Raw genomic sequence first — 23,296 nt, forward strand, 5'->3', positions numbered from 1 at the left:
TGGTTTTTAGACCATATCTCTCTGGAAAAAAGGATTTTTTTCTTAAAGTAGCTTCTTTTATGTTTTTTGACGTACTTACTGACTTTGAATTATTGGATTATGAAGTTTAAAAATGAATAATTGAAACGGGCCTTTTTTTACCATTTTTTGTCCTTTTTGACCATATTTCTGCGGAAAAAAGGATAATTCTCTCTCTATCTATTTTTATATTATGTTTGTACTGACTTAGATTTTTGTTATCCTGAACACTAATAAAAATTGGGTGATGAGATCTGACCATTTCTTGAATTATTTTTTGGCATTTTTTTGACCTTATTTCTTTGGAAAATAGAATATTTGACTAGAAGAAGCTAATTTTATATTTTTTGGCCATCTGGCTTTAATTTTTGAACACTTGAATTTAAAAAAAATTGAATGGTGGATCTGACCATTTTATTTTACCACTTTTTTGTAATTTTTGACCACATTTCTGTGGTAAAAATGATATTTGTTTAGAACAAGCTGTTTTCATGTTTTTTGACATCATAATTTCCATTATTGGGATCCTAAAGTACAAACAAATTTGGGTTGTAAGAAGTGACTATTGTTTGACAATTTTTTGGCATTTTTTGGGATAAAGCCCTAAACAACCTTGAATTTAACATAGCTAAAGGCATCAAGATTAAAAACTAAATACCTAATTAATCGGAACTCTAGTAATTTAAACCTAGGTGCCACAAAACTGTCGAAAGTGGCCAGTTCTTACAACCCAAATTTGTTTGTACTTTGAGATCCCAATAATCGAAATTATGATGACAAAAATCATACAACCAGCCTTTTCTAGACAAATATCATTTTTACCAGAGATGTGGCCAAAGATTGCCAGAAAATGGTAAAATAAAATGGTCAGATCTCTTCACCCAAATTTTATTAGATAACAAAAATCTAAGTCAATATGTCAAAAAAATTAAAAATAGATTCTTATAGAGGACGTTACAAGGAGATATGGTCTAAAAACCAAAAAAATGGTCAAAAATGTCTGTTGCTAATACTCGTACCACTTTTGGACTTTAAGAATATGAAATTCGGATTCAACATGTCCAAAATCGTAAAGCTTACTATTAGATTGGGGTATTTTCCATGGATAGATGATTTTAAGCTAGGTACTGAACTATTTTTTAAACTTTTTAATTATAGTCGTCATTTTGTGGCCGCCATTTTGAATTTCGAAATTTTCCTAAAAATGGTCATCGTTTATTCGAAAGCTCTTGGGTATACGAACATTTTGGGACCTTAAATGTACTTTTTCCTTTTGGAGACAACGGTGTCATGGTTGACATGGAACATCCCATATGCAAGTTGTCCATTATTGGTAGTAGAAGCGAAGAAGGTAATGTTTATAAGGTTAGGTTGATCATATGTTTAGATTTTTCTTCTAAGTAACTAAGTATATTATTATTATGTTTCACGTAAATCGATATAGTTAAACATTTCAGGCAGGAAAATCCTGAAAATTGTCTTTTATGAACGAAATGAGAAACGGACAATTCTCCAAGATCTTATCTTAGTCACCTGACAACTGATTGTCAAATGACGTTAAATAAAATTTACTCTATACACCATATTTTTACTTAAAATCACATTCAGTCACTAATGTCAACTCTGGGGTAACACAAGACTCAAATTTGGGCCCACTTCTGTTCTTTATATTCATAAAAGACTTCTCCAAAGTCACTTTTTGCTGATGTAATAAATTATAAAATTACCTATTTTCTGTTTGTGCAAAGAAAGTAAAGATTGTATTTCACATCTTAATATCGAAAGCATATAAGAAAAGACACATAAAATTACTTAATTTCTTGTAACAATTTCTTGTAGTTGGGTGTTAAATAAATTTCTTCTTTTTGTTCTTATTAATTCTCAAGAAATTAGGCAAATATACTTTTAATGTTTATTTTTCAATGGGTTTAGTACTAATAAATAATTTAACAACAATAGAATAATTACTCATTTTACTGGGTATTCTGCACATCTCAAAGTACTTAGAAAAGTAAAAAAAAAACAAAACGATGGGTTTTAGTAATTAGTTAAAAAACAAATTTTAGAATTTAATAAAAATGTCCCACTAAGAAACTATACTTAATTACACTAATTACAATAATAATTATTAATTTAGTTAACAATTCATATTATTTTCAATGGAAAACAGGGTAGCAACAGAAATTCATCCCGAATTTCCCTACAAAAAATATATATACCTAAATACTAGTACCGTCCAATTGTCTTACACATAAAAAACTTTACAGTAATGGCACTATTGTCATATCTTACTAGTATCCGATATTTAAGTCCTTTCGTACATACGGAAAATATTATTCTGAAACGCACTATTAGTCTTCAACTCTTCTCAGCCTTCAACTTCTCCTTTCCGCCGTTTTCTAATTCTAATTTTTGGTCCTTGAGCGCGTTAGGGTTGTTCCACCACTGCTCTTCAGCACTGCCGAAGAAGCAGTAGATCAGATTCGTCACGTTGAAAACTCCGAAGGAGATCCAAAACACTATCCTCCATTCGCTCAAAGTGTGCTGCAAACAGACAACCTTTAGTCGACAGGACTTTTACTTATTAATAGACATGTGACTTCTTTGGGTCATTCCAGAGGGGGACAAAATTCAAAGCAATTATAGAAATTATGAAAATGCAGACAGCAGGTAACCCCTAGTATAGGTTCATCCCCCATAACAATACCATGCCACTGCGCATCGTACCTTTAGGGCTCAAGTAAATTTGGTTTATGTGTTCAACCGTCAACCTTTATTTAAATAGAACTTACATTTTCTGTTAAGGCACCAACCAGATAAGGAGTGATGATACCAGTGATTGCGCCAATTCCATTGACCAGTGCCATCAAGGTACCAGCGTAGTTGGGGGATAAATCCAAAGCGTTGACCTTCATACCGCAGTAAAATGTGCCCATAAAGCCCATGGCGACGGTGAACATTCCCACCGTGAGGTATTTGTCGCATCCGGAGTAGGAAGCCACCATAATGAATATAGCAGGTCCGAGAGAAGCTAAAAAAGTTGTTAAGTGTAGACAAATGAAAGAAATAACAAACTTTTTTGATGGACTACAACTTACCAATGGTGGTGAAGAACTTTCTCGCGAAAGTTATGCCCATGTACCCTTTGTTGATCAACCAGTCGCACAACCATCCGGAGCTCATAGAAACCAGCCACATCACTATGTAGGGAACTGAAGACCATAAACCATTTTCCTTGACGTTAAACTTTAATACGTCGCTCATGTATTTCGGTAGATCTGTCACCATGGTGAAGAAACCCCAGTCGTGGCCGATCTGGGCTGCTATCAGGGCCCAGAGGGGTACGGAAGTCAGGATTGGGCGCCATGGAATCGTTTTTTTCTCACTGGAGACGTTCTCTGGAATATATAAAATATTTTAAATTAACTGACAACATATGTACACTTTTTTTCAGTGTAGGCAAGTTCATATGTATAATTAAGAAAATACTCATGTAATGTTTTACCTAATTCTTTTCTAAGGTAGATCTTTTCCTTGTCGCTAATGAAAGGATGACTTTCTGGATCTGAGTAACAAATCAGGGCCCAAATAACGAACCACAGCATTCCAAGTCCTCCGAATAGGTAGAACACAGAAGCCCAGTCTTTCGTAGCGGTGATCAAAGCTCCGCTAATACTGTTACTGACGATGGTACCTTGAAAATATAATTGTCATTGATAATTTCTTCAGAATTAAAAAACATAGATATGAACGAGTACAAATTCGGGTTTGGTAGGGTACGAAAAAAATTAAAGGACGCTCACCAATTTGTCCACCGGCGTACACCAAGGTACCGATTTTGGCCCTCTCTCCTAGCGGCACCCATTTGGCTAGCATCGCATTCAATGCAGGGTAAGTAGTTCCCTAAAAAAATGTTTATTCTGTCAAAAATACATTCCTCAACACCAATGTAACTGCTTTGATAAAGAACTTGAAGGTAGGTGTTTTGTTTTACAATGGTGCATAGTTAAAATGCTATTAATATACGGTGAATGTTGACAAACTGCGGCAACTGCAGAACACTGTACGCGAATCGTTTTCTACTTCGCTACAAACAGAGTGGCAACATCGATCACTTACAGTGATCATTATGGATGATGCGATGTGTCATTTCCTCTCTAGTTCAGTAGTTTTCAACGTGTTCGCACTTTTTTTTACGTAAAACAAAAATAAGGTTATAAACACCTTATTAAGCTTACCTCTCCTAATCCTTCCAGTACCCTGAGGAGTACCAGGATCCTCCAGTCACCGTCGGTGCTGTAAATGACCCAGGGGGTGACGAGGGTGAAAATTGCTGTGGAGAGGATCCCCAAGCCTAGGGAGTATTTACCTCCAAATTTTTCGGCCAAAATACCCCCAGGTAAATGAGTTATAACGTAACCCCAGTAGAATGAACTAAGTATTAATCCCTGAGTTGTCTCGTCCCAGTCATACAGGATGTTGGAGTCCTAAATGACAATGGTTAAAAATTACTGGGAATTGCTGGAAATGTGAGATATCTAACTATAAAAACTTCGCAGATCTACTTAAAAAATGAAAACTTGGCAACGTCTCATATTTTCAAAATAATATCAGATAAATACTATGGCGTGGTAAGTAGAATTTTGAGGCTATTTAGATTCGAAAGAATTAAAATTTCTCCTACTACTAGAATTCATTGAAGATCTCACAAGTGCTATATTTTTTTTATATAATTTACAGAATTGATAATAAAATATTTGTAACTATTAAATACTTGCCACCAGTAAGAAATTATTAAAATAAAGTAAAGATAGATCTAACTTTAAATCGACCTTATTTAGCAAATCTTAATAAGTGTACACTTGGCAACGCAGCATCTTTTCAAAATTTATTTACCGTTACTGATCCAGAGGAGCTGCTCGAGTTGTCCGCCGGACAAGCATCCACATCCACTGAGTCTGTCTCATTTGAAGATGCCACCATCTCTGTTATGGCTATGGAAAGAGAGACCCTCATAGTGTATGCGTTTACAACGGCAAGGAAGCCCATGATGCCTAGGATGTACCGCTGGGGTATCAGGAACACTGGAAAAGAAAAATATTTGATCCAAGAAATGCATTGGGGGCATCAAAAAAGTTAAACTGATGGTATTTCGGGAAACAAATACTCTGCGGCCTACATGCCTCGACCGGAAATATCTAGTAAACGGCTAGGACTATAGTTAAGGCATCAAAAAAGTTGGATCATTGATTGTTTCACCTGTGGCATACTGGATGAGGTCTAATTAGTTTGAAACCGGTATATGTTTAGTGGGTTCGACTGACGAATGATCCTAGCTGTTTGTTAGATATTGCTGGTATAATTCAATGCTGGTCAGGGCATGTAGTCGGCAGAGTAGCTGTTTTCTACAGAATTATATATAAAGTCAGTCGTGTTTTCATAATATCTGCGAAGTTGCAGGTCACTCTTTATCAGCATGGGCGTATTGATAGCCTATTCTTGCGTATCAAATAAGTTTACTGTATTTAACAATTTTAATGTATCATTAAAACATTTCTTTTTGATCAGTGAATTATTGCAACACTGAATATTACTGAAATTCTAATAAAAAATAATGTATTTATTGAGATTTTATTATGTTTTTTATACAGAAAGTAGTCAAATTCTGCAACAAATAGAAGACGAATCAAAAATGTGTACAAGAATGATGACGACTGGAAATATATATTTTTTAACAATACTAATATTGTTTTACATGTTTGACAACGGTTTTTAGTACTTGTAACTCAAATAGTGGCAGTTTATAAATTCATAAAATTTTATCAGTGGTAGCTAGCAGGGTATTAAAAGATTTTTACTTAATTCTAGCAAATATGTGTAATAATACTCGACTTTAGGCCTAGTTCCACAACATAGCAATAAAATGACTGGTGAAATTTAAATATATACATATACCTATCAAACACAAGTCGCTAAATTTTCTCAAAGTATATCTTATAGTGTTCTAATTCTAAAACTATTTATCTCCTTCTATCTCCTTGTTTAGTTAATTTAAAAAGTAACTAAATATAGCACTGGATATGCTTTGTTAAAAATTGTAAGTAAATATTAAGGAATAGTAAATTCGCTTTATGTAAAATTTCCATTTTATTGACCGATTTTGCCATTTGCTTTAGTGCGAGATGGAAAAGGGCAGCATATATTGCTGGTATTTCCAGATATAGCAAAAACAAATAAAATTACAAAAAAAAAGAAATCTGTATTTTCACATGTACTTTTTTTGAAATACCCTGTACGACAGAAACTGTTTTGTTCTATTCTGTCGAGCATTTCCCATAAGATTATGCCATTGTCTGCATACTGCAAACATGTATATTTATTCGCATGCCATTCCTTTACTTTTTTTGGTCCACCCCGTATATTTGGCAATAGCAATTGTAATACTTGTCGCAATTTTGGAAGTCTTAACAAACGTAGTCCGTATCGATTCGACATCCATAATCGACAATATTGACCGTGAAAATAAAAAAACGTTTTCGCAATTGTTTTGTCATTCAATAGGAAAAGTGATTGCGATTCTAACGTCGTAAAAAATAGTTGTGAAGCGAAAGCGTCGCGTTGAATTTAATCATAAACGGGTAATTTCTAATTAATGTTAATGAGTACAACTAATCATTGCAGAAGAGGAAGATGGTTTTTGTGACAGTTTTTACGTCACGGCTTTGGACACCTGTTTTAGTCCCTTTAAATCGCAATTTGGTCAAATTGCTTGAATTTTTAACATACATAGTTTGAGATACATAAGAACAATAAGTGACTTTAATTGGACTATTTGGATTATTTCAATTTTTGTGTTCGTATTTCTATTGTAATTATTTTTATCATCTATTTTTATTATTAAAATTAGAACTCAAATACAATATTCAATAATGTAAAAACCTTAAAACTAAATATCTATCATGGATAAAAAATAGACGAACTATATTTTTATGGTATAAAACGCCTCAAATTGGATGAACTTTTTTTTTAAGACAACAATGCTTCCATTAATTATAATGGTTTTAAATCTATACAAACTACTAAGTTGAATCGTTGAACCGATATCAGTACAGATGTTCCGCAAAGATCTATATTAAGCCCAGTATTGTTTTTGTTGTATATGAATGACGTAGGTACTTCTTTATCCACTAAACTTATTGTCCGTGCTAATGACATAAATATCTATAATTGTGTTAAGCAGAATTATCGAATTTTTAAAATCAACATGTAATAAAATGATAAGGTAACTTAAGAATATGGTTCCAAACGAACAGTAATAAGGCTGGTGTTTTATAGAGAAGAAATAGCACTTTTAGTAAGACAATGAGAGGGCAAGAAAATCCATCTAAACTATAAAAATAATGAAATACAAGACTTCCCTTATTTTGTCGTAGGAATGTATCTTTCCTGTTTTGTCGAGAATTTTGTACAAATACTCAATAGTTATGGTTTAATTCACGGGCTATTAGATTCATAAAAGTATTCTAAGGGGTGTGATTATGTTTATAGTAACGTACGCAATTTTTTTATATTAAATATGCTTGTAAAATTCAGGAAAAGTAATAAAGGTTATTGTCATTACAATCCAAAAAAATTTCATGACTTTTCTTAAATATAACATAACAGATAAATGAACAGCTAGGCAATCAAAAAAATAACAATTTTCTACAGTAATTCTCAAGAAAAATGCATTTCCCAAGATATGTCGTTCACCCGCTACTTTCTGTTACTAGGAGGCACAATTAAAAGTAATCAGACTCGTTCCGTTTTATCTTTTTTTCTAAATTTCCGGATATATAATGACTTCACAAAGAAAATAAAAGACATGTGTCAAGTTTCTTTCCACATTAGTTCATTTTACGGTAATATCTGAAATGGTGGCAAAAACCTCAATATTCACGAGCCGCATTAACAGCGAGTAGGACAAGTTCACGAACGAAATGAATTAGGTAAGTATTTCATCATTTTTTTTTCACTAATATAAGTATGCAAATAGTTTTACATTCAATTTAATATCAAATTAATTATTAATTGTTTGCTTAGTCGCTTCCATAGCAATACATGTATTCTCTTGAAAATGTACGTTTTTGTCGCATGCATTTTCAGTTTTTTTTAATATATTTCTAGACATGTATAAAAAAATATTTTATTAAGATTTAAAAAAAGAAATTTTTTATCATTTTTCCTAATGATATGAATATGGGGATAGGGTGATTCACAAATGGTAACCAAAAATTAAACCTCGTATTCTTTGGTGAATTTTAAGGGGTATCTTTCCTATAAATTTTTTATCTAGGACACTTCGTTAGAAATATACAGGGTGTTAAAAAATATTTGTAATTTTTTTAAATAATTTAAAAACTAGTAACTGAATTAATTTCAAATTGGGAACATGTATTTATGTAAACATTGTCCAAAATCTGAGGGTTGTTCCTAAAATTTACATGCTCCAGTGGCGGACAATGTTCACATAAATATATGTACCCAATTTCAAATTATTTCACTTACTAGTTTTTAAATTATTTAAAATAAATTTAAAGTATTTTTTGAAGTTTAACACCCTGTATCTTTTTAACGAAGCATTCTAGATAAAAACTTTATAGGAAGGACTCCCCCTTAAGATTCACCAAAGAATACGAAGTTTCATTTTTGGTCATCATTTATGAATCACCCCGTATAATTTTTTCTTCAATTAATTTGAAATGAAATGTAACAGCAAATTATTATTATATTTTTTTATTCTTGTAAATCAACAAATATCATCTATATTGTTGTTGTTGTTGTTATGTTATTACTTTTTAGTTGTTTTTAGATACATACGGGTGGTCCATAATTGTACGTCGTAAAGTATACTATAATAAAAAATATGGAACATTATGGAAATGTCCTTGAAATGAATTGGAATTTCCTAACAATTTCGAAACGATTTAAAATAAAAACATGTGAATGTAGTCGAATCGAGACATAATTTAGTGATATTATCGAAAAAATGTAATCAGTGACGTAAACATGAGGGCAGCTGCAGTCATTTGTATAAATATATAATTACAAATCAGGGTTTTATAGTAACTCCACAATTTTTCTAACTAACAGACTTTTACCTATAAAACTTGCAATGCACTTCTTTAGAGGGTGGAACCTGCTCTTGTTGTTCTCGGGATTGGCTCTGTGGGGGCGAATCCGCTAACAGAATACCTAGTCTCGCCCTGATATTGATTTTATTTCCTGTTGTTGGTTGTCAATAGCTGAGAAGCTTTTGAATAGTTACCACTGAAGATGTAGTGAAGAACGGCGAAACGTTTAGAAGCATTGGATGCGAACAATTGGTAACTACAGAGAATCGAAATCGAAGTCAGAGCGAGCTTAGGGGTTCTATTAGCGAGTCCACTTCCACAGAGCTTAGCCCGAGAACAACAGGACAGGTTAAATATTCCTAGTTAAAGCTAAGAAAGTGCATTGTAAGTCTGTAAGGCGGCGAAACCGTGAAAGTCTTAAAATTATTTTTATCTACAAATAAAACTTATCGCAAATTTTGATAAGTGGTATAATTTTCGAGATGTTTGCGGTTTTCGATATTTTAGCACTAAAAGGCGGGGTTTTAGTTAACAACTTAATTGGTACGCTTTGAACATTGCATGACACATTGTTTCAAGTAAGTGATAGGAAGCTATTTTTATAGTTTTTAACTTGTGTAAATACAACTTTAAAAGATATAAATATTTCTATTTTCAATAATTCAACCAATATCTAATTTGTGTTTGGGTCAAGCTGAGGGAAATGTTTTTAAACCCTGGTTTAGAACCGAAACCTTATAAAAATACCTGTCATTTATTTGAATTTCTTTCTATTTAGTGCTGAGATATCGATAAAAAATTGCGCCTTCTATTAAAAATTTATAAGATTTTATTTGTATGTAATAGGCTGTTTTTAAAAAAATTGTCCAAGGTTATTTAAAAAAACCTGATATTTAATTCCGTATGCTTAAAAATGACCCGTTGTCAGCACATAAACCGTTTCGAAATAATAAAAAAATATAATTTTTATTTTAGAGCTTTTCAGATATAAATGATCAAGATTTTATTAAGAAATTTTTCATAATTTTTCATGCCTACTGCCGCAGTAAGCTTTACTGCATTTAATTACGGATCCCCCTAAATACATAGGTACGCAAAATTTAGCGTTTTAATTAAGAAAATTCTGTTTTACATTTTCATTCTCATCTCTAGAGCATATGAGTAGAAAACATATTTTTTGTGGTCCTCAGAACTAAAATAATTTTTTCATATAAATAAAACAATCATTATGCATAAAAGACCACAGTTCTGTGTTTGAATAGAAAACACATTATTTTAACAGAGACATCTCGTTGCCACGAGTATTTATTTACACACGTTTCATTTGTCCAAGAAGGCAAATATTATGCTTTTCTACCGATAAATATTACCGACAGTAAGAGTGTGATACTCTTGAATATCAAATATTGAATCAATAATACTTAAAAGATAATAGGGTTACTTTCAGAAAGCTATATTATAACAATTTACCGAAATAAATGTAAATGAAAAGTACAGTAATCAAAGTAAACACTTAATGAAGATAATATAAAAGAAATATGTCCAAAAAAATAAGGTGAATTACTTATTTAAAATTCGAGAGTATTATGAAAGCATATAATTATTTTTTTGTAGGTTGGTAGTACTGTTCTTGATATCTATGCAGAGTTTCAAGTCAATATATTCAATTCCTGCAGAGCTACTCGTGTTTTTGTAAACATACGGAAGTGAGTTTATCGATTTTCACTATGCTTGATTTTGTTGAGCAAAGAATTTGCATTAAATTTTCTTGGCATTTCAAAAGGTCGGTAAATACCATTTTAAAAGATTTGTTGTCCCTTGTCAAATCTCGTCGCGTTGGCACCTGTGAAACAATGATTTCTGACTACCAAGACGCCATGGAACGCATCAGTACTGAAGAAGAGACTTGGATCTACGCTTAAGACCCGGAAACAGCTGATCAATCAATCGAATATGAATATCGTGCAAAAGGTGAACCAATACCGAAAAACCAGGCCAGTCAGTCAAAAGTCAGTCATGTTGACAGATTTCTTTGATTATGTGGCGTGGTGCACTATCAATTTCTTCCAACAGGCCAAACTGTTAACAAGGAATATTATTTGAGTGTTATGCGTCGTTTGCGTAATGCTATTCGCCGTAAAAGGCCGGAATTTTGGACAGACAATTCTGCGTTCCGCAACCACCGTATTCGCCTGATTTAGCACCAAGTGACTTCTGGCTATTCCCTAAACTTAAAAGACCACTCCGTGGGCATCGTTTGGAAGCATAAATAAAGATTTTTCTATCTATACTTTTTGGATATTACTGAGAATGAAACTGTTTCATAATATATACTCGGCTTGGTTAAATCTACACCAGAATTTGAATGTTTCCATTCAGCTACATAATCTATAGTATATTTATTAAATATTAATTAAATAAACGTATATCTTTAGAAAATTTCCCCCAAGTTATCAAACATTCCTACATAAAATTAAATGAAAAACTTCCATGTAAAATTGATATCAAATAATTTTACTTAACATTACCCTGCAATATCGACTGTATCGAAATTACTGCTTAATTGTTTTATTGTTAGTCAATAAATCTTTGCACACAACTGAAATCGGTATTTTTCACTCTTTTATGAGGTTGTAAAAACTGATCTCAATTAATTTATCAATCTCGATTTAACAGCAACGCTAAAAATTAAATTGCCAAAGCCATCCAATTGCAAAGTGCAAAGGAAGCCGTGTGGAAAATGCAACAGTTATTAAAATCCTAACATTTTTTATGCTTATTTATTTTTTGAGGAGGATAAACATTGATTCGACCTTGCAAAATTTAGTTAAAAAATGTGCTTTGACATCACGTAGATAAATCAAATGAATTATGTTATCAAAGTAACATCGAAACGTGAGTTTTTTCTAAGAAACTGTAATCTGACAGTATAAGAATTTGATTCAAAGCTATATAATCCCTAATATAATTCAATTACATTATTGATAATAGATCTATGATAATCCATGTAGAAAATGGTTTATTAATTTTTTTAATTAAAACAACAGATTCGTGGACACCCAGGACTTCATTTGTTAAGTAGAATCTTCTCTTTGACAGGTACTTAATGAGAAATAACCATTGCAAGAGAGTTCATCTGAGTAATATTCCCAGAAAAACAAATCGTTTTAGGCAAAACTGATGTTAATTCTGACAGCTTTATAAACTTTATTTTATTCCTTACTCCGAACATGTACAGCTGCGGACAAAAAAGTTTCCAACCTAATATATCGGGGTTTGAAGAATGAAATTAATAAAACGCTTTTTATAAAGTATAAGCAGTTTAGGTTGAAAACTTTTTATTGTCCATATTGGTACTAGTCTTGTGTGGAAGAGTTTATTATTATTGTTGTTAAACGCATATGCAGATTGAATCAGATCAACACATTTTCAGGAATTAAAATTCAAGAAGGCGAGCGGAATCAAATCGGACTTTTTTATGGATAGGGTCCTTCCTGGTCCTGAAGGACACGACACAGGGTTTTGTTTTATTAAAAAAAATACGGCAGAATGATTTTATGGTTATTGGTTACCTTTCTTTGAGCCGAAAAGTTTTTAAAAAATGCAAAACTAATTTTATAAATATGTACCTAAGTATAGCAATATTACATTGTCAAAATTGTACAGGTGATTATTTGACCAAAAATAAGAAAAGAAAACTTCACATGAAGGTCCTCAAACTCTTAGTTTATGAGATACAGAGTGATCAAGTTTAATAGTTTTTTTAGCAATTTTACAAAAATATACCCATTTGATCGGATTTTTTTTTGAAACACAGGAAATAAGTGAAAATAAAAAAAATTTTTCTTTATCATGTCAGTGGAATATTGTAAAACATACAGTCTATAATAAATATCTTTTTTTTTTTTGGATAAAGTTATGTATAATTCGTCTACAATTTTTATATTTATTTTTTTAAAAGAACAAAACAAAAGAACAAGTTTTTAACATATTTAAAAAAAAGATTTATATATTTCGTGCTCTATCAATAAAAAAAAACTATTTTGTGAATTGGCATACATATTAGTTTAATAATAAATATTTACATTTTTTAATTAAAAAATATAACAGTTAACTAAATTATATTTTCTCAAAATAAAGGTATGTAAATGTAGCAAAAAAATATAAGTAAAACTCACTTTTTGAAACTGTTAGTCTCCATCCCTGCAACATAATTTTCCCGTTTTTTCACACAAAAAAAGAAGAACTGAAGTAAAACCCGAGAATTGGCTCAAATGGAACTTAACATTAAAAAATAAATTACAAAATATATATCACAGTTTTGATTGGTAGTCTCCTGTATCACTGAGACGACAGGACTAAATTTTTACACTCCACACGAGTAGTTATATTGTCAGAAACTCCTAGCTGGATTAGAAGATAATACGCAATAGTACGGGCGATATGACTGAAAATAGTCCTTGAATAGGAATTTCGTTGGATGGTCGGCCTAGCGCGGCGCGCTTTTCTCCATTGTTTGGCATTTTTTTTCAAGGATAATCTGCGGTCACTTACTCCGTTTTATTACCAAGTGTTTTCTTTCTGATGTAACAAAGGATAATAATTGTCGGTGGGTTGTTTCGTAATTATTGAACAAAAAAAGATAGCTTCTGATTATCGCTGGGTATTTATTTTTGCAAGACCATTGCTGGTTTTACTTCGAATACCAGTAGTTAATGAATGTAAATAAGAGAACAGATTTAGTTTTATTAGGAAGAAAATTTGATTACAATACTGGATTTAGAGCAAAACTTTACATGAATACCCACAATATCGTTAATTATTATTTTAATTTGATTCAGAAAATAAAATGTGTGACTTATTACACTCTGTATGTTTATGGTCAACCGATATTACTAGTTGATAAGATCAGTGATGTATTAGCTCACAACCTCTTGAATATCAATTAATGCCGCTTCCATAATGTGAGTAGAATAGAATTTACTAGACACAAGAGTCCATTAGTTTCGTGTAGATTAGAAGCAACGTCATAGAACCAATATAATTTACGTTACAGTTTTTTTTAGTTAGAAGGTAACAATAGTATTTTACTTATTTACAGTAACTGGGATACTATCAAATCTCAAATTAATAGAGTTCAAGCACAATTTAACAAAAGGTTACAAATTCACTTCTTACTACAGGGATCTCGGAAATCGTAAGAGATACGAACTAGCTTAAATAAGAGCAAAGTTGCATAATTTAAAACCAACATTATGTCTCCAAAAAATCAAAGCTGACATTATTAGTTTTGGAAATATTTGAAAAAACAGAAATTTTGGAAATCCGTGTTTGTTTTATTTCAGCCTTGTTTAAGGTGATATTGAAATCCTTCATGATCCCCAATACTGTACTGCCTCAGTCCGAACCAGATTCAGACGTTTTATCTGGAAAAATTCATCTTCAATGTATTCGTTCTAAACTTATCTAAATTTTTGTATTTACATTTTTATATTTATTGAATTATCGCACACTCAAGTGTTGTTAGAGCCTGTGAAATTCACATAGTTATTTCGGATTTTTTCAAATATTTCGAAAACTAATCGTGTTAGCCTTGATTTTTAGAGGCAATTTTAGCTCGAATTTTAGTAATTATGAATCCCTTAAAACAGGAACTTAACTTTAAGATACAATCTAAGCAATCGGCACACATATTGTACTAGGTTCACCGTAAATTCTGAAGTGGTCACTGTTTATAAATGTCATACAGGGTGTTCATAAAATAGTAACAAATGTCATCTTTTTCAAAGACAAAAATTTTATATTTTTCAAATGGAACACCCTGTACTTTTTAACGAGATATGAAAGACCTTCTCAAAATCTACAACTTTCATAAAAGGCGTTACATATCAGTTCCTCATATTTTACGATATTTCTCTGAAATCGATTTTTTAAATACATAGTTTTCAAACATATTAAGTGCAATACCTCTAATGCCAATATTTTCCAGACGATTTAGTAATCTATCATGAATAAGGGAATCAAATGCTTTAGCGAGATCAAGAAATACTCTAAGACTATTTTTATTGAAGACTAAACTATTAACAACCTTTCGTAAGTCCCATGACTACATTAATAGAACTTGGGAATGATTCTTTGTGCGAACATAAAATTTATTAATTACTGCAAAGGTTTAATAAGATGCAAATGAATATTTTTTATGCTTTTCGCACTTATTTCATCTAGATCTGGTTCAGATGCATTTTTTTATTATTAATTGTTATATGTACAAAACAGTACCTGCCTTTAGGAGAGTAGTGAATATTTTTAAAACAGTTAACAAAAAAAAATATTGAAGAAGATTGCTTGCTTTTTCTCAACTTTCGTTTTTTATATGCAAATAAGTATGTATGTTTTTCTTTAATTTATTTGGAGTTTTGTCCACAATTTTCCAAATTTTCTGTAGTCATTCGAACATTATGTTTCTCGAAAATAAAGTTTTTCCAGTTATGAGTTATAGGAACATCTTCCAGTAAATTCGCGGCATAGAATCGGTTAATAAAGTTTGGTCAAGCAGTTTATTTACACCCTGTAAATGAATTTAACAAATAAATTAGTAAAAAAACACCGTAAAATTATAACACGTGCCTGGTGATCTGTAAAACAATAAATATTATTTGAAATAGAATTTTAATTATAATTTTATTGCTCTTAGAATTCATAAATAATATTGATGCAACCACAAATCTTTATATGCTTTTATGGGGCATCTAAGCTAAATATGGATTGACTTAGATACCGTCGCAAATTGTATTTGTTTTATCTTTTCGGTCGAGAAATTTTTTCTTATTAATATAAGTTATTTTTATTCGGTATTACTATCGTTATCGTTAGTAATAAGAAAGATTATCGTATTATTGTATCATTAAAATAATATATTAATGTGTATATCGTTACATTTAAAAAAGTATTGTCATTTGATTAATAAATAGAAATTTACATTTAAATAGTCATCACACCACCCAAAAATTATAAATAAAGTCAATTCTTTAGATGCGATAACTATCCTCAATTTTTTAAAATAAAATCGTAAAACAAAGAATAATTGTTTTATAATAAATTTTAAAAAAGAATAGTAAAATGGGCCACCAATTTACAGTTTCTCTTTATATTATATTATCATATATACAAACTTTATCTGAAAAAATATAACTAATATAATTGCCTATAAATGTTATAATCAGTTAAATAAATAATTACAATGCAAGACTCTCCTACCAAGAAATTCGTTTTATTTGTTTTATCCTATGTAATAACTGTAATAGCCAATATATTGTTATGGCATTGCAAAATATAAAAGGACATACATTTTCCAAAAATTTTTCTACAAATGTAAAAGACAAAAATTCATTAATTTAATTTTGATCAAACAAAAATGTTAACAAAAGAACCTAAGTTAGTGCTAAAAATCAACAAACAATTCATACCATACTGACTAAAAAAAACAAATTTACCAGGAATTAGCTATAAAATTATTAACATATAAAAACTATTCAGGTGGAAAACAAAACAGAGATAAATTTTTTGGAATAGGAAAGAATTTTATGAAAAAAAACTTTTATTTGTAACCTTCATAATTTCTGTAAATGTTTCACTTATTATAATAATTAAAACTAATATTTATAATACACTCAACAATGTATTTTATTTGTACACGTAATAAAGCTATTTGAAAAAGTCCCAGCTCAGGAACTAAACGTCACATTTATTGTGTAAAAAAGTGTTTCGTATATTTAATTTTGCTAAAGCACACGGTTTTATTAGTCCAATTAACTAAGCCTTTAAATCGAAATTTTGCCAACTTGGCTGAATTTTTGATATGAGTTAGTTTAAGGTATATTATAACAATAAGTGAGAGTAATTTTTTGTTCAACCCCCGGCCAAGGGTGGAAAAAGATAAAACAAAGGGCTTTTTCAAGATAACTCAAAAAGGGTAAGAGCTAGAAAAAAAAGTTTTTCATGAAAGTTGTAAAGCAGATAATTCTACATAAAATGGCCTCTTAACTTTTTCTTGTACTATTACAATTAACAGAGTTAGGGAGGCTAGAAGTTAAGGGAAGATTTCAGAAATTTAAAAAAAATCACAACAAACAGAAAAATGATTGAATTTTGTAATTTTTTTTTTCAATCTGCTCTAAAATATGTAACTTTTCTTTTCAGAGAAATAGATATATTTTTTAATTTTTAATAAGAAAGTTATAACAAAAAATCAAATTTTTAATCGTTAATTTTAATGATTTAACAAAATTAAATTTCTGAAATCTTCCCTTAACTTCTAGCCTCCCTAACTCTGTTAATTTTAATAGTACAAGAAAAAGCTAAGAGACCATTTTTATGTAGAATTGTCTGCTTTACAACTTTTATGAAAAACTTTTTCTTACCCTATTTGAGTTATCTTGAAAAAGCCCTTTGTTTTATCTTTTTCCACCGTTGGCCGGGGGTTGAACAAAAAATTACTCTCACTTATTGTTATAATATACCTTAAACTAACTCATATCAAAAATTCAGCCAAGTTGACAAAATTTCGATTTAAAGGCTTAGTTAATTGGACTATATAGTAAAGTGTAACAATTGCTACAAAGAATAACACATCAAAGACAGCTGTGTTGTTCACATTCACACATACACACAAATAGATGAACAAAATATCATTATTTAAGATAATTAGTTATATTAATTAATGTATTAATTATGTATACAATAACCAGGTAGACTGTAATTTTTTATACATATTTTTTTCTCTATTTTGCTATTTTTCATAAACATGTAAACATCTGAAGAAAAACATCACAGCTTTAACTGATATATCATTCTTGGTGATAATTACACGGTCAATAGCCGCTCGGTTTAAGGCGTCAGTACTTAAATCGATGTGTCGATCTGCCCGGGTTTCGAATTCCGCAGTCGGTAGACCGTAGATTAGCTATGCTTGTACGGAGGATTGGCACCCTCTGTGCAGGTATGGTAGGGTGGAAGAATGTTGGCTTGGGTCAATGTGAGAGATTGACACCGGTTGGCATTTGACCACCCCCCTAATTAATGAGGTTTTTCAGGTTTCCCTCATTCCTGCACTGAATGGTGGTTCGGTTAGTCGTTCCTGGGCGCAAATGCGGCCTGCGTAATAATAATATGCCGCCTCCTCTCCCGCACAAGTCTCCGACTTCTGGGCTAATTCTCGTAGTTAGAATGAGGAGTAGAAATATTATTAATATTATTATTATTAATAGTAATACGATGACACAAAGTAAAAATTTTCACTTCAATATGGACAAAAAATTACAATAATGTACGTAATTGTGGAATATAATTTAAAATTGTGGTACAATGGTGATGATTGTTTATCCCGCGGTAGAGTTCATGAATGGTATACGCGGTTTAAAAAAATAAAAACGGTAGTGAAGACATAAATGATGAGCAACATGTTGGCCAACCGAAATGCGTGATTACCGCAGATTCCGTCAAAACTGTGCGTGAATTCATCAAAGATCAGCCAAAATATTCATTGAAATTCACGGAATTGGAATTGAGCATTTCAAAAATATAATTTTATCAGTATTTTAACAGTTTTCCAGAAGAATCAGGTCCGAAAAAGTAGCTATGTAACAACATCAAGAAGGCCTTGCAATTGCATTAGTACACACACACACACATAGAATTTTGCAAAAGCACAGCACAACACAGCACATCCTTATCGCATCGAATTACACCAAGAGTTACTAAAAGTAGACTTTCAGCGGAAACGAGTTTTGTTAGTGGCACTTGAGATCATAAACCAAGATGATAATTTTTTTAAACTAGTCATGTTCTCCGATGAGGCTACTTTTCATAAAAATGGTTTCGTTAATAGTCATAATTGCCATTATTATGACACAGTAAATCCTCACCAATTCCGGACAACTCATAGCCAACGATGGTTTTTAAACGCGTGGGGAGCAATTTTGGGAACCCATGTCATTGGACCATTCTTTTTTGACCAGCATCTACTGGAGTAGTTTATTTAAACTTTTTAACAAACACTCTAGAAGATTTGTTAGGCGACATTCCTATTGCTATACTTCGAAGAATGTGGATGCAACATGATGGTGCTCCACCTCACAATACCGCTGCGGTTTGTCAGTTTTTACACAAAACAAGTTGCGACTTCTTTTTATGGGGATTTATAAAAATCAAAGTAGCATTTCAAGAAATTACGCCGGACACGCTGACCAATTTTTGACAGTCTTTTAAAAATCGAATTCGTTTGTGTATTATTCAAAATTCGAGCAATTGATGTAAATCAGCGGTCTAAGTATTCTTCTCCTTGTTGTGTTTCGAGTTTCAGTTTATTTCGTTTTGCGTTTTGTTTTAGTTGTTGTTAGTAGTTTACTTTTGTTTGTCAAACCACTTTTTAAACATGTCAGTAAATATTAACACTGTCAGTCTCATGCCTGTTACTATGAAAGAGAAAAGTGCTTTTCCAAGGCCTTCTTGACGCATAGCTACTTTTTCGGACTTTAGAAAAGAACCTGATTTTTCTGGAAAACTGTTAAAGATAAGTATGGACAACCTTATCTCAGTCGAAAGGGCATTCAATTTTGCATTCACCCATGAGAATAAATATGGGTCATTAGATTTGAAAAAAAAGAGTTTTACAACTCGTAATATTATTAAATGTAGGTCTCAGTATTTCCGAGTCTGAATAACGTACTCGTTTTGCTTACAGATGAAAAGATAGAGTAACTTATGGCAAAGCGAACTGTGAAAACTGCAGGTTTCTCTTACAATTTAGACGCTATCTAGCCTCATTAAGAGAGCTGAAATTGTGATTTTTTTTCAAAAACAACTGATTATCTAGAAAACGGTAAGTTTTAAATACCATGTATACATTTCATAAATTCTACCTAATAGAATTCAAAAAGGCAAAAATATACAGGGTGTTCCATTTAAAATAACAAACTTTTATTAAAACCATTTTTTTATAAATTTTACAGTTTCAGAATTACAGAAGAATTCCTCTTAGGTGGAACACTCTGTATACTACTTTTCGCTACCAAAACAAAGGTAGATAGATACAACTTGTTGAATTCTGAAAGACAATAGTATTAAATTTTACTGTTATAAAGTATACATTTTCTGTGGAATTATATGAAAATACTTTTTGTACATAATAACAATTATAACCATTTATGCACATGTTTACGTAGTCATGGAGGACTACAAACATATAGAAATTTTCTATAAGACATTTTTTTCTGTGAACAAAAAAATTATTTACTTTATCAAGAAATATCATGTACTTCCAACCAAAGAGGAACCGAAAAAATAAATACAGTTTTCGAAAAGAAGTAAAACACTAGAAATTATATTTTAAAGCAAGAGACAACATTTGGTCTTTGTCCTTTACCTATCGTTAGTAAAATTCCAAATTTGGTTCACCCTGTACACTGTTAGCGCTTCATTGGGCGATGAAAGTGTCCAGGGTCGTTTCTGGTAGAGGTCTCGATGTATTCTAAAGCAACTTCGGTAGTGCTAAATGTTTTTTCCCACAACAGTAGAAATGAGGAAGACATCTGAAATGCTTTGATTATATTTGAGCGTGAAAAACTATTCTGTTTCGAAATCTTTCGAACCTTGTGGAGTTATTAAGGAAGGCGATAAGGTAATACGCAGTTTTCAGATTAATACAACAAATAGTTACATTGCTTTTAACAATTTAGAGCTTTTTTGGCAGTCTGAAATTCTTTAAAGTGAGATATTAAAGATTACTGCATTATACAGGGTGTCCCTGCAAAAGGATGGACAACGCTTGACCACAGGTTCCTTGGATGAAAATAAGACTATTTAGCCTAACTTACCTATATACAAAAGTGCACGCCTACTGAGAATAAATATACAGGATGTTCTATTTCTAGTGCCTGTGCGCCACTGGCTATCCAGTAACTTTTTTGTATGTACGCCAATGACGACAGAATTTATATTTTTAAAAATAAGCACTATTTTAGAAGATTTTTCGCCTCTTACAAAATTTTGATATCGTTTATGGATTTCGAGTCAAATTGGTATTTTTTACACATTAAATAATATAAAATCAGTTTAAGATAAATAGAACATTCTAGTACGAGGTGCCATTTAACAGAGAAACAAATTCATAACAATAATTAAAAGGTTCTGTGTCAAGCTTGTTGTGATTTAATTTTAGCTTACATTGTTTTTTATTGCAATTTATACTTTTGCTGAACAGACTGATATGTTAGTAGTTTTGGGGTATTGTGAAGGAAATTGTTGTGCTACTGTTCGAACATATGCTGAAAGATTTCCTAATCGAAGAACTCCAAATCCTCAAGTAAATAAAAGGCGTTTAGCGGCAGAGGTTGGCTTTAAAAAAGTTCCTTTAATAGAGTATTAAAAGACCAGTTATTACAGGTTACTGGTATTACAGGGTACAGGTAGGTATTATAGGTTATTAAAGGTCTAACAGTTGGATAGGTAGAGGAAATAATGCCCCTTTAAAATGGCCACCTCGATCCCCGGACCTAAACCCATGTAATTATTTCATTTGGGGAGCGTTGAGGACCACAGATTAAAATAACTATTCAGTAAATACAGAAAACGAATATGGGAAAGAATATAACATGAAATTAATGTTATGAGAGGTAATACACAATTATTGGATAATTTATAATTTTCGAAGAACTAATGTTTGCGTTTAAGAACAAGAAAGTAACTTTGAGCATTTACTGTAATATTATTTTAATGTGATTACAAGTATCAGTTTATTTAAAATGTTAATGTTGACTTTCTTACATTATTAGTTGATAATGTTTATTTAAAATATTAATGTTAATTTTTATTTTATTGATTGATAATACTAATACCAAAAATGTGTAGATATTTTTTTAATGTGACGTATTTTCATTATTATTCCCTGCTTTGAGGCTGCAGTTATAAATTATTTTTTATAAATCGGAATTTTTGCCTACATTTAATGTATAAAAAATGCGAATTTTACTCGAAATCCATAAACGATATCGAAATTTTGTAAGAGCAAAAAATCTTCTGAAATAGTGCTTATTTTTAAAAACATAAATTCTGTCGTCATTGGCATACACACAAAAAGTTACGGGAAAGCCAGTGGCGCACAGGCACTAGAAATAGAACATCCTGTATATGTATTCTCTCCAAATTCTATATTTACCTCGCCCTTATATAAAAAAACAAGTGTACCAAATTTGAAGTTTCTAAGAAAAATAGTTTTCAAATTATTTGAAAAAAATGGGTTATCTATTCTATATTTAGAAGGCTATATCTCAGTAGGCGTGCACTTTTCTATATAGGTTATAGTTAGGCTAAATAGTCTTATTTTCATCCAAGGAACCTGTGGTCAAGCGTTGTCCATCCTTTTCAGAGACACCGTGTATAAGATGACTTAAAAAATTGTTAAGAAAATGCTATGGCAAAGAATACAACAGTTTCACATAATTATGTATGTTTTGAAGTAAATGAATTTATTGAATCTAAAAAACTGGGTAAAGCTAGAGAAAGAATCATTCTGGTTTGTTTGTAGTTCATTGTTTTCCTGATCTAGTTATTAAACCATGTCGATTACTGGTCAAAACAAACAATTGCTACATTTCCAGTAAGTTCATTGATTTCATAACAGTTTCCTAACGTCTGTGTGTTTTTCTGTGAAATGTAACATCCGCAATATTCACTTTTGTTGCGGGTTGTTGTAGTACCTAGTATTTCTCACATGGAGTCATATCAAATTATCTATGGGTGTAGCCATTGTTAATAGCACGTGGAAAAAAATTGGGTATATATTATTCAATTTTGAGTCCAGTCTGGGATTTTCTGGACCCTGGACATATAAAAGTTCCTACGAACGTAATTTCAAATAAGATATTTGTTCCAAATAGTAACCCTACAATTACTGTCAAAAAAAAAAATGTTTGTTTTTGGATTAGAAACATCGTTTTTGCAGGTATTTTTTTGCTATCTCCAGAGAAAGAAAAACATTCGAGAATACAAATCTAAGACTTTCACGAAAATAGAACAAAATATTTACATAAAAAGCTCCTAATGGGCAATGATGAACAATTTTTATTAACATAATTCATGTCACCGACACTACAGGGTGTCCTAATATT

General features: G+C 31.3%; 1 protein-coding gene across 1 annotated transcript; it reads right to left on the bottom strand.

Annotated features, from left to right (window-relative positions):
- Positions 1–1,936: 1,936 nt before the first annotated feature.
- Positions 1,937–13,474, bottom strand: LOC108915044 (putative inorganic phosphate cotransporter). Its single transcript, XM_018720992.1, has 8 exons — positions 13,310–13,474; positions 4,915–5,102; positions 4,257–4,505; positions 3,822–3,921; positions 3,524–3,712; positions 3,117–3,416; positions 2,811–3,049; positions 1,937–2,562 (listed from the first exon to the last, which is right to left on the bottom strand). The coding sequence occupies exons 1-8, from the start codon at positions 13,341–13,343 to the stop codon at positions 2,377–2,379; spliced, it is 1,485 nt and encodes a 494-aa protein (XP_018576508.1). The 5' UTR covers positions 13,344–13,474; the 3' UTR covers positions 1,937–2,376.
- Positions 13,475–23,296: the final 9,822 nt, after the last annotated feature.

The sequence above is a fragment of the Anoplophora glabripennis genome, unplaced genomic scaffold, assembly GCF_000390285.2.
Source record: "Anoplophora glabripennis isolate ALB-LARVAE unplaced genomic scaffold, Agla_2.0 scaffold1076, whole genome shotgun sequence".
NCBI classification, from domain to species: Eukaryota; Metazoa; Arthropoda; class Insecta; order Coleoptera; family Cerambycidae; genus Anoplophora; species Anoplophora glabripennis.